We start from the raw sequence: 10,341 nt of genomic DNA, 5'->3' as shown, positions 1-10,341 counted from the left end.
TATTTTAATACAAGTTGAACTTCTTAAAATACCCGGTGAACATTGTAAATAAATGATACGTTTAAAAAATATTGAAATAAATTAATGTTCATATTTTTTTCAATATGTTTGAAATATATGCAGAATTGAGAAAACAAAAAATGTTTCATAGAAGAAAACCGAGTGTTCTTGCTAGGAGAAAGCCGTGGCCTGTTATCCCCGTGAGAGAAAAAACATGCTTCTTGGGCCAGGCCCAAAATATCTCCTTGTCGGCGAGGCAGACTACTTTGCCTGCTGGAAGCCATAGCATGTCGCGAAGCCGTGGCGTTGACAGAAGACCTCAACCTACATAACTACATCGTGGCATCCGATTGCAAACAGGTTGTTGACGATCTAGTCAAGGGAAGCCAAGGAGCATATGGTGCTGTAATCAGAGAGATTAGACATAGAGTTCCATCTACTAGCAAGTTTATTTTTGAAGGGCGTACGGCGAATGTTGAAGCCCACAAGTTAGCTAAATATGCTTTGTCTTTACTCCCAGGACGTCATGTGTGGCTTGGCCAGCCACATGACCAAACTTGTATCCCACTCTTTGTGGATTTTGAGTAATAAAAGGCTTTTACCCCTCAAAAAAAAAGCAAGATATTTTTCTTGAGCAACAGTCCAAAAGCTTTGTCTTTTCATTAAGAAGAAAAGAATTGATAGTTTATACAAGAAAAACTGATCGAAATCGATACATTCATGACACATGCAGATGTTAGTCCCAAAGGTGTGCACCGACCTAACCGACGACATTGTCATCAAAGAGACCAGAGACGACATCTTAAAGCACAACACCGGGTTCCAGAGCCGCCACTCCAACATCCACAACGGCCCTGAGGCCGCACACTAGCCCAATCGATGGCTCATCTGCCTAGCAACCAAAGCCGACACCAATTATTGAAGCACCACTCCGACTTCCACACTGGCTCCAATGTAGCCTAGTCGATGGCTCTGTTGTCCAAGCAACCAAAACCAAAACTATGTGCAAGAGATTTTGGAAGCCGTCGCTCCAACTTCTCACAAATCGTGGACGCCTAGTTGACGACGAGGCTACAAAGCCGTCAAAGCCACCACAAATTGACAAAAGACCGGACCTTCAAGGCATCGCCCTATGGGGAGCAACGAGGCACGTCACCGGTGTACACAAAAAATGTACAACAAATATTAAATAAAAGTAGCATCGTTGACATGTGTACACAAAAGATGTTAAAAATGTGTATACATAAGAATATTTGTATACTCTTTTGTACAACAAATATTCTGTATCTAAAAAATGTTAAACATGTAGATAAAAATATTCATGATGCATACAAACTATCTACACTGTGAATTAAAAAAAATTTATTGCAATTTTAAAAATGTTCACTATGTATTAAAAAATGTTGAGAATGTATTTAAAGAATATTAATCTTGTATTTGAAAAATGTTAAACATATATTAAAAAGTTTATTACAATCTTGTATTTTGGAACGGAGGGAGTATCAAAATATGTATTAGATATATACCAAAAATGTATAATGTGTATGGAAAAAGTAGACATGAAAAATATTAGTTTTTTAAAAATATTAATCATGCATTTCAAAATGTTAAACGTCTACATAAAATATGTTTCTTATGTATACAAAAAATGATGAATGTGTACTGAAAAAAGTTGACATGTGTTAAACAAAAAGAATCCAATAGAAAAACAAATAAACAAAGGAAAAAAAGAAACCTAATAAAAACTTTAAAAACAGAAAAATAAAAACCATAGAAAACCAATGCAAAAGAATGAAAACAGAAAGAAAACAAAGAAAACCGATGAAAAGCAAGAAAGGACAATGAAAATGAAGAAAAAGTAGGGAAGAACAGCACAAAAAAATGAAAACTGAGAAAGAAACAAAGAAAAAAAAGTGAAAGATATGAAGAAAAACAGAAAAAATGAGAAAGTTGGTGAAGAAACAAAAAACCGAAATAAAGAATAAAAGGATACAAAAAAAAAGTCGGGAGAAGCAAGCGAGCACGACCTAATCGATCTAAAAACCCGTCAAGAAAACCTAATCATTCTAAAACTGCAAAACAAAAAAAAAGACGAAAATGGACTGGCCAGTAGCTACATGTGGAGGAAACCCTTCAGACGAGCTAGAAAAGAAAAAGGTGTCTCTATCCAAAAAAAACGAGGCAGGCATGTTAGTTAGTGCATTAAAACAAACTACAATTAAAAATGATAATCTGGAAGAGTGCGGAAGAGAAAACGAGAAAGCAAGATCTATGCAATGACAACTTGTCATGAGGTCGGCCATGTATAATGTATAATGTATCGATCGATCATGGGAAGCACGAAGGCACTAACAGGCGAGTCATGCCCGGGTACGGAGGCAGCAAGGGACTTGTGCTCACGTAGAAGGAATCACCAATAATTAACTGAGAATCTCGCATGTCAACTCATCTATATTGCGTTGAACTTCGCCAGCTAAAATATGTCAAGAAAACTTAAATTTGTTTTTTCTTCACAAGATTATGCAACTCTATATGATTTCACAAGATTAAAATCTCAACTGTTCGTGCTCATATCCTCGTATTATTTGAGTAGTTTCCAATTGGAGCTACTGCAAGAGAAGCATACTTTTGTGTGGCTAAGGATCGGGAGTCAACTTAGCACGGCTCCAGAATGAACCAGGTGCGATGTACAGTATAATCAATCGTTTTGGATTCCAAATTTGCCAATTAATTGAACGGAGCACAGCTATTCGAATCACCCTGCAATCTCTCCTCTTTCCTACAGTACATGTTTCATGGCAGGCCATAAACACACATACTTTTTTTCTGGAATAAAATTAAAAAACGATTAGAAGAGAAAGTCTTTGCTTGTTCTAGCTCCCGGTATATATACCCCCACCCTGGTCTGGTTGTAGCAATATCGTTCAAGACGATCACAGAACCAAACATCCACCAACAATCCACTTCGTGTCCTTTGGATCTACGCGGAGGAGACATGAAGGCCAGCTCCGGAGCATTGCTCGCCGTCATGGCGGTGGCGGCGTTGGCCACGACGGCGCTGGCGATCGACTACACGGTCGACGACTCCCTCGGCTGGGACACGTACGTCGACTACGAGAAGTGGATCGCCGACAAAGTCTTCATGGTCGGCGACACCATAAGTACGTGCACAAACTTCCTATGATCTACACTCTACATGTTTTCTTCTCGACGGTAGGGCAGCGTGGTATAACTCCGGCCGCGTGCATCAACATGGCAGCGTTCAAGTACGAGCCGTACCACAACGTGCTGGAGGTGACGGAGGCGGACTACGGCAGCTGCGCCACGGGCAGCCCCATCTCCACCCACTCCGGCGGCAAGACCACCTTCGAGCTCGGCGAGACCGGCACCCGCTACTTCATCTGCGGCATCCCCCGCCACTGCACCAACGGCACAATGCACCTCAAGATCAGCACCGTGCCGTACGACGCCGCCACCGCCGCCAAGATGGAAGAAGCAGCGGCCGCAGCCGCCCCTTCTCCGGCCTCGCTCCCCTCCCCTCCCGCTGACACCTACGCCGACGCCAAGGCCGCGCCGGCGGGCGCCCCGACCACCTCCACGCCCGCGGCCGCGTCTGCGTCCGCGCCGCGGTATCAGCAGCCGGCGGCGGCCTTGGCCGGGCTTGCGATCGCTGCTCTTGTGGCCATTGCCGCGTAAGTTGACGATGAAGCAACAAACGGACGATTTCTACGGACGCTCTAGTTCGAGCTACCGTTGTACGATATGCACGTACGTACGTACGTACACAAGGTGGTATGAGTATTCGTTTCGAGGCGTGGTTAACTATTCTTTCTACCAAAGGTTTTTTGCTTTCTTTCTTGTTTAAGCTTTATTTACTGGTGTTAATTCCTTGTACTTGATGTGTGGATACAGCTCCCTACTATGTAACCTCATTTTGAAGCCGATCTTCGTAATATGCTAGTACTACATTTAGCAATTTGATACTACATTTTGATCAGCTTTGGTTGCGTCAATTATCCACAAACAAAAAACTCAGATTAATGTGCACAATAGCTTATGTAAGTCGCCTGAATTTAGAATTTGGGTTCGTCAATTTTCATGTGAAGGAAGGAGCTTGTCGTCTTAGGTAGGCAAGTGACCCCATTATTTATCTTAGAGGTGTGGGGGCTGGTGCAATTTCCCCCAAAGAAACTGATCATCGCATGGGTTAGAGGGATGGTCAAGGGTGACAGCAGCACGGCGGTTGAGGGGAGGGCTAGGCAATGAGGTGGCCGCGGAAGCGCCGCCGGTGATGGGCGGCGGTGGGCAGACGGTTCGGCTGGCAGTTGTGAGTGGTTCAGATCGAGGTCAGGAGGCAGAAGACAATGAACAATGTTTTCAGGAGATAGAAGGTCTGACGGTTTCTTTTCCATCCAACGGCTGAGGGCAAATCGACAGATGCGGAGTCTAAATTCAGTTGATTGTCCACTAGCCATTCCCCAAATGTTTTCAGTCTATCTTTTCGATTATGGTAGTTCTAAATTCAGTTGACTGTCCCCTAGCCATTCTCCTAATGTTTTCAGTCTATCTTTTCGATTATGAAAGTTGTGTTGCTGTACTAGCATATTTGCTCCTGGAGGCGCCAGGAACACGGAATGGACATGATCCAGTTTAGTTTTATAAAATGCACGCACTAGATAAAAACAAAATGTTAAAGACGGTGTAACTAGCTGGAAATTACAAAGATACAAATATGAGCTTTAATTCTAAACTACTATTGCAGGAGAACATGAACAAATTTATTAGTATATACTGTATAAGATGAGTAGAGGGCACGTCTTGCTAAGAGAGGTCGTCACGTTGTACCCATTACCCAACACAACATACACACCACAGGTGCATCCATCCTGGTTCCACCTGGACTTTGCAATGCGTTTTCACATGGAAGAATTGGTAGGCCAAGTGGATGCAAGAAGACCAACTAATAGCTAGCACATCCTATTTATTTTTATTTTTATTTTGACCTGCAGCACAACCTATTTATGTTATGCATCAAAAAATAAATATCACGGGCAACATGTCAAACAAAGTAACAAGCCGATAATGCTATGGCGTCCAATCGCCATTTGCTTCAACGGATGGTATTTATTTACTAACAATATACAACGGTGTCACAAGATAATCAAATGTCCCCGGGTGATACAAGCTTCAGTTCGGTTCTTGGTTTAACTACATAGTAGTAACACTAAACGGATTCTGCATAGTAACACTGACGACTAGTAAGATATACTTTAACGGAAGGCTTTTTAGCCATCCTTCCCCATGAGATAGATGAGGGAGATGATTCTTGCTGGCCTATGCAACCGGAGGGCATGACTTGGGGTCATCCGAGGTATCAACATCTGAAGGCGGCATGAACTGCCACATGGGAAATCCTGGGTAGCTCATTACAGGCATCATCAGCTTGTGCCCTGCCGCTTGGCCTTGGGCGGCAGCGAATGCAGCAGCTGGGATGACAGAAGGGTGTGGTACGAGGCTCTGACGGGCATTCATGAACTTAATCTGCTGCTCCAGGCTCTCTTTCTCCGCCTTCAACTTTTGCTTCTCATCTCGCAGCTCATTCTTCTCAGCCTGCAAAATCCAGGGATCTAAGAATCAATTTGTTTGGACTAAAGATTTACCACAAATATATACCTTACAAGAATCTTTGATACCAATTATTAATCAGAAAGTAATGTTTAAACAGAAATTAATAAAAATAAATAAAGCAGGTTTAAGAGCTGATGGATTGCTTGAGATCTACTCATCTAAAAGCCTATGGATTCAATAAACAGTAGTCCTTGGCACCCCAAAAAAACAGATTAAGAAAAGCTTGTGTGAACATTAGATATATTTCTGTATGGAACAGAAAATATAAGTTCAGAACATAAAGAAAAAGTATATGGACACACATCTGCATACAAAATAGTTAAGTGGAACAATAAAAACCTTTAGCTCTCTAATCTTCTCTTGGAGAGAGTCGTTTGAATCCTTCAACTTCTCTGCCTCACTACGCAATTCAGTTACTGCACGGATAGCATCATTTAATATAGCACATTTGTCGATTTTAGGTGTTTTCCCCGGATCCAAGACAGCACCCAATTCCAAGAACCTAACAGGCAGAAGACCATAAGCTCCATTGAACCTAAGACAAAAATGCTGCTACAACAAAAACAATTCTAATAGAATAAACAAAATGAAATTGCTGGCAGACCTCTCGTTTAGCTTGTCCCTTCTCACTTTCTCCCTGCATGCTTTGGAGCTAGGTTGAGCACCAGTTTCTGACCTAGGACTGTTGCAATTGCGTGCTAAGTTGGAAACATTCAACAGAAAATACCGAATTCAGGGACTCCGAACAAAGCATATAGACATAAACAAACCGTTTATTTTTCGGTTGTCCTTTGGCATGGTCCCAGTCCACCGAAACAGAGCTATTGATTTCAGCACTGGCAAAAAGTAAATCACAGATAAGAATGTAAAATTCACAATATACTGCACAATAATAAGCAGCAACATTAGCATTGCAAAGCCAAAATAAGACTCAGCACTGGTGAAAAGCACATTTGCAGTTAAGAATGTCAAAATCATGATATAGTGCAAAATCATAAGTTTCAAAGACAAGCGTAGCAAGGGCAATATAATAAGGCTTGGGCAAATTTACCAGATAACCTACAGCAGGTGAAATACTGGAATGAAAAAAAGAAGCATGGTTCTACATCTAAACAACACAGGAGGCTGCCTCTGTTCATGCAGCGAATATGACAACTCAGAGAAATATCATTAACCAAAGGGCAGTCATGCCCTAAGGTGTAACCATAAATAATTTCTTAAGATGGAAACATATATGCCAATAAATCAGCAATACTTGCTCAGCTATGCTGGAATTCCAACATATGGGTCACCAAAACAACCCTCATCTCACCCATTTTCTTTCTGATCCTTGATACATCAAAGTAACATGAGACTGCTCGATATCCGACACAAAGTAACATGTAGCATGATCTACTTTACATAGTCTTGCTATGGAAATTCAGACCACTTAAAATACAAACCCCGAGCACATAAATCTGATATCATTAGCTTTATCAGACATAAATTCGTCTCAGTAATCAAAGAAAACAATTAGGGGTATACATCCCCAAATGTTGGCAATGCCAATGACCATGTCAACCTTTTTCATTTGAACTCTGCCCTTGCTCATCCAGTGATCCAGAATAAGAAGAGGAAAGTATAGTTTTACCCCTGAAATCCTCCCTGATGGATTCATATCCCCCTAATTAAACTCTAAAACCAGATTGTTTACACCCTGAACTTTGCAAAACCGGTATAAATGTCACCCTGAGCAGTTTTGAGGAGAATTGAAGGTGGTTTTGATCTGATTTTTTCTTCCTCTCCTCACCTTCGTGACCGGAAGTACCGCTTGGGCAGGCCAGGCGGAGCCGGCGGCGAGGTGGCCAGAGCAGTCGCAGCAGCGCGAGCACGGCGGAAGGGAGCGCCGGGCAGAGAACCACGTCGCGGTCGGGCGCGGCGGTGACTAAGAAGACTCAAGTACGTGCCAGGCATCAGTTTCTGGACTGACACGGTCCATTCAAGTTTCTGGCTGAATTACAACAGACGCAAGCGAATGACGCGATTTTGATTTTCTTCTGCTGTGGCGAAACTTAGGAAATCAGGTTTTGAATTTGACAGAATTGAGTTGTGGACATGCATGCACGCAGGCGGCGATGCAGACGTTCGTGGAGAAGCTCGTGTCAATGATTAAGTCAGAGGGCTGTTCGAGTGGCAGGGTGGCCCCATCATCCTTGCCCAGGCGGAGACGGGTACATGGAGTAGGCGATGGGCGTCTGCGCCAAGCCGTACACCAACTGGGCAACCAAGATGGTCGTCGCCACTAACGCCAGCGTGCCGTGGGTGATGTGCAAGCATGACAACGCCCCCGACGCCACGGTAAGCTACAACACCCTCTCGTTCTCGTTCTCGTCTCACAGTTGCTGTCAATGCCATGGCCCATGGCGCAATGGCAAAGAGCAAATTGCGGTGCCAGCTAATTTAACCACTTCGCTTTCTCGCACTGGGCACATGCTTCTGTTAGGACATCACATTACCAAATCAAGCTGCCAACTTTGGAGCCTGGTACTGGCACCACAAAATATATACTCTGTGCTAATTCGTTCCTTTTCTTCTATAAAATTGACAGATTTGTCAGTTGTTCCCTGGGTAATGATGAATAGATTCATGATGGCTGCAAAGAAGATGCCTGCAATGGCTTCTACTGCAACTACTTCACCCCCAACTCCAACAGCAAGCCTACCATGTGGACCGAGGCCTGGCCTGGATGGTAAGTTTGCATGAAGCGTGAAAATTTCTCGACAAACAGCACTTGAATTGCAATCTGCACAGCAAGCATGTCACGACATTGCTAACACGATCGAATATGTCGATTGATGTAAGGTTCACGGCATTTGGTGGCGCGGTGCCGCACCGGCCGGTGGAGGACATGGCGTTCGCGGTGGTAAGGTTCATCCAGAAGTGCGGGTCCTTCGTCAACTACTACATGGTGAGCAACTGATGCTGACTACCACATGTTGTCACTCGATGTTTCGGTTTTAAGTTGTAGCGACACCTAACATTTGATCTTTTTTTCAGTACCATGGAGGAACAAATTTCGACCGGACCCGCCGATGGCCTGTTCATCGCCACGACAAGCTACGACCATGATGCACCGATCGACGAATATGGTACGCGACCAGTACTCTGATTGTCTGAAACCATTGTTGTCATGGTGCGCAGGTCTGCTTAGGCAGTCAAACTGGGGACACCTGAGGGACCTGCACAAGGCCATCAAGCAGGCCGAGCCGGTGCTCGTCTCTGGAGATCCCTCCATCCAGCGCATCGGGAACTATGAGAAGGTTCGATCTTATTCCATCCCTAGGCAAATTCTAGTGACAAGAGATCCAAAAATGCCTGTGAACTTTCTGACGAAGTGAAAAAAAAAATCAGATCAAAACTAAGTTCTCCCCAAAACTGCTCAGGGTGACATTTATATACCAGTTTTGCAAAGTTCAGGGTTTAAATAATCTGGTTTTAGAGTTTAGGAGGATATGCATCCATCAAGGAGGATTTTAGGAGGAAACTATACTTTCCTCGAATAAGAGTGAAACTGTGTATGCATTCTATGCACTGCATATGTAGTATATGCACCCGAACCAAACGAGCCCTGGACATACTGAACACTCCGTCCTGCCATGCACCTTCCACAAGACCCATTTAAATTCATGTGCAAAACCATCTCCTCTAACCCAACACCAATGAGACAAGCAAAGTCAACTACTAATACACAAACAAAGATGCTCGCTCATGTAAGTAATTCTAGAACATGCAATCTTTAGTCCATGATGCAAATACCACATACTCTGTAGTGTTTTACTAATCTACAATCACACACAACAATTATGCTATCAACCGCATCGGTTTATGCTATAGGTGATAACATAGAGACACCGGCAGCAAATCAGGACACGGAATGTATAAACTGGAGAACAGCCGCGTGTGGGCGCGATCGAGCCTGAGAAGAGGAGAAACCGCAATTACATACCAGGGATTGGGAGCCGGGGTGGCGGAGACGGCCTGCGCAAGAGTGTGCATCTGCGGCTGCATCGGCGGGGTCCAGTAGAAGCCTCCTGTGGATGCCGCGGCGAAGTCGGCGGCAGCAAGGTCGTCCATGAGAGGGCAGTCGAATACCCAGTTTGATCCTTCCGGGGATGCCATGGCGCCGGAGCGGCTCTCCGGGTCCAGCGAAGGTTGCCGGGGGGCTAGGGTTTCGCGGTCGCGTCGGAATTGGGGGATATTTCGGGGTTGAGATGGTGAGGGGGGGGAAGCGGTCGTGGGCTCCGGCGCCGAGATAAGGATGAAGCAGGGGGGTAGGAGCACGAGGTTAACGAGTACGGACAACTGAGTCTCCGGAACGAATGGGCCTAAAGATTATGGGCCTGGTGACCTGAGCAGCATGCCTAAGAAAAATAGACGCCTACCCCTAAAAAAAAGACGTCTCCCCCACTAAAAAAAGGATAACGTTTGCTTTCAACAGGCTGATTTCTTCCTCCCGTAAACCTCTCCTTCTGCTCAACACATGTCACGCGCACCGCTGTCCACTCTCCTTATCCCTTCGCACGAACTACACATCGCACAACCCACATGTTTTCCTCTGCTTCATCCCTTACCTTTTCCCCCGCTCATGGATCTCATCATTTCTCCGCTCCGGCAGCTCGTGTCCTGCCGTCACGCACAAATCAGGCCGCTGCTGCAGGTGGGAGTGTTGCAGTG

General features: G+C 44.4%; 2 protein-coding genes across 2 annotated transcripts; one reads left to right on the top strand and one right to left on the bottom strand.

The window, feature by feature from the left end:
* The first annotated feature begins 2,908 nt into the window (after nucleotides 1–2,908).
* Nucleotides 2,909–3,997, top strand: LOC125536792 (blue copper protein). The gene is made up of 2 exons (XM_048700060.2): nucleotides 2,909–3,161; nucleotides 3,260–3,997. The coding sequence occupies exons 1-2, from the start codon at nucleotides 2,996–2,998 to the stop codon at nucleotides 3,694–3,696; spliced, it is 603 nt and encodes a 200-aa protein (XP_048556017.2). The 5' UTR covers nucleotides 2,909–2,995; the 3' UTR covers nucleotides 3,697–3,997.
* A 1,083-nt stretch (nucleotides 3,998–5,080) lies between these two features.
* Nucleotides 5,081–9,919, bottom strand: LOC125536791 (transcription factor ILR3). Its single transcript, XM_048700059.2, has 5 exons — nucleotides 9,614–9,919; nucleotides 6,399–6,464; nucleotides 6,233–6,310; nucleotides 5,968–6,130; nucleotides 5,081–5,610 (listed from the first exon to the last, which is right to left on the bottom strand). Exons 1-5 carry the CDS (start codon nucleotides 9,784–9,786, stop codon nucleotides 5,335–5,337), a joined length of 756 nt encoding a protein of 251 aa, XP_048556016.1. The 5' UTR covers nucleotides 9,787–9,919; the 3' UTR covers nucleotides 5,081–5,334.
* Nucleotides 9,920–10,341: the final 422 nt, after the last annotated feature.

This window comes from Triticum urartu, chromosome 2A (assembly GCF_056163025.1).
Source record: "Triticum urartu cultivar PI428250 chromosome 2A, HENAU_Tu73, whole genome shotgun sequence".
Classification (NCBI taxonomy): Eukaryota; Viridiplantae; Streptophyta; class Magnoliopsida; order Poales; family Poaceae; genus Triticum; species Triticum urartu.
Note: the sequence above shows the minus strand (reverse complement) of the source record. Positions and strands in the feature narration are given on the sequence as shown.

Bases quoted from the DNA above. Each gene is read 5' to 3' on its own strand.
- LOC125536792 (XM_048700060.2), top strand. From the start codon at position 2,996: ATGAAGGCCAGCTCCGGAGCATTGCTCGCCGTCATGGCGGTGGCGGCG. The intron at 3,162-3,259 runs GTACGTGCACAA...TCAACATGGCAG, and splicing joins CATGGTCGGCGACACCATAA to CGTTCAAGTACGAGCCGTAC.
- LOC125536791 (XM_048700059.2), bottom strand. From the start codon at position 9,786: ATGGCATCCCCGGAAGGATCAAACTGGGTATTCGACTGCCCTCTCATG. The intron at 6,465-9,613 runs GTATGTAATTGC...ACTTTTTGCCAG, and splicing joins ACCCCGGCTCCCAATCCCTG to TGCTGAAATCAATAGCTCTG. The intron at 5,611-5,967 runs GTTTTTATTGTT...TGGATTTTGCAG, and splicing joins AGAAGATTAGAGAGCTAAAG to GCTGAGAAGAATGAGCTGCG.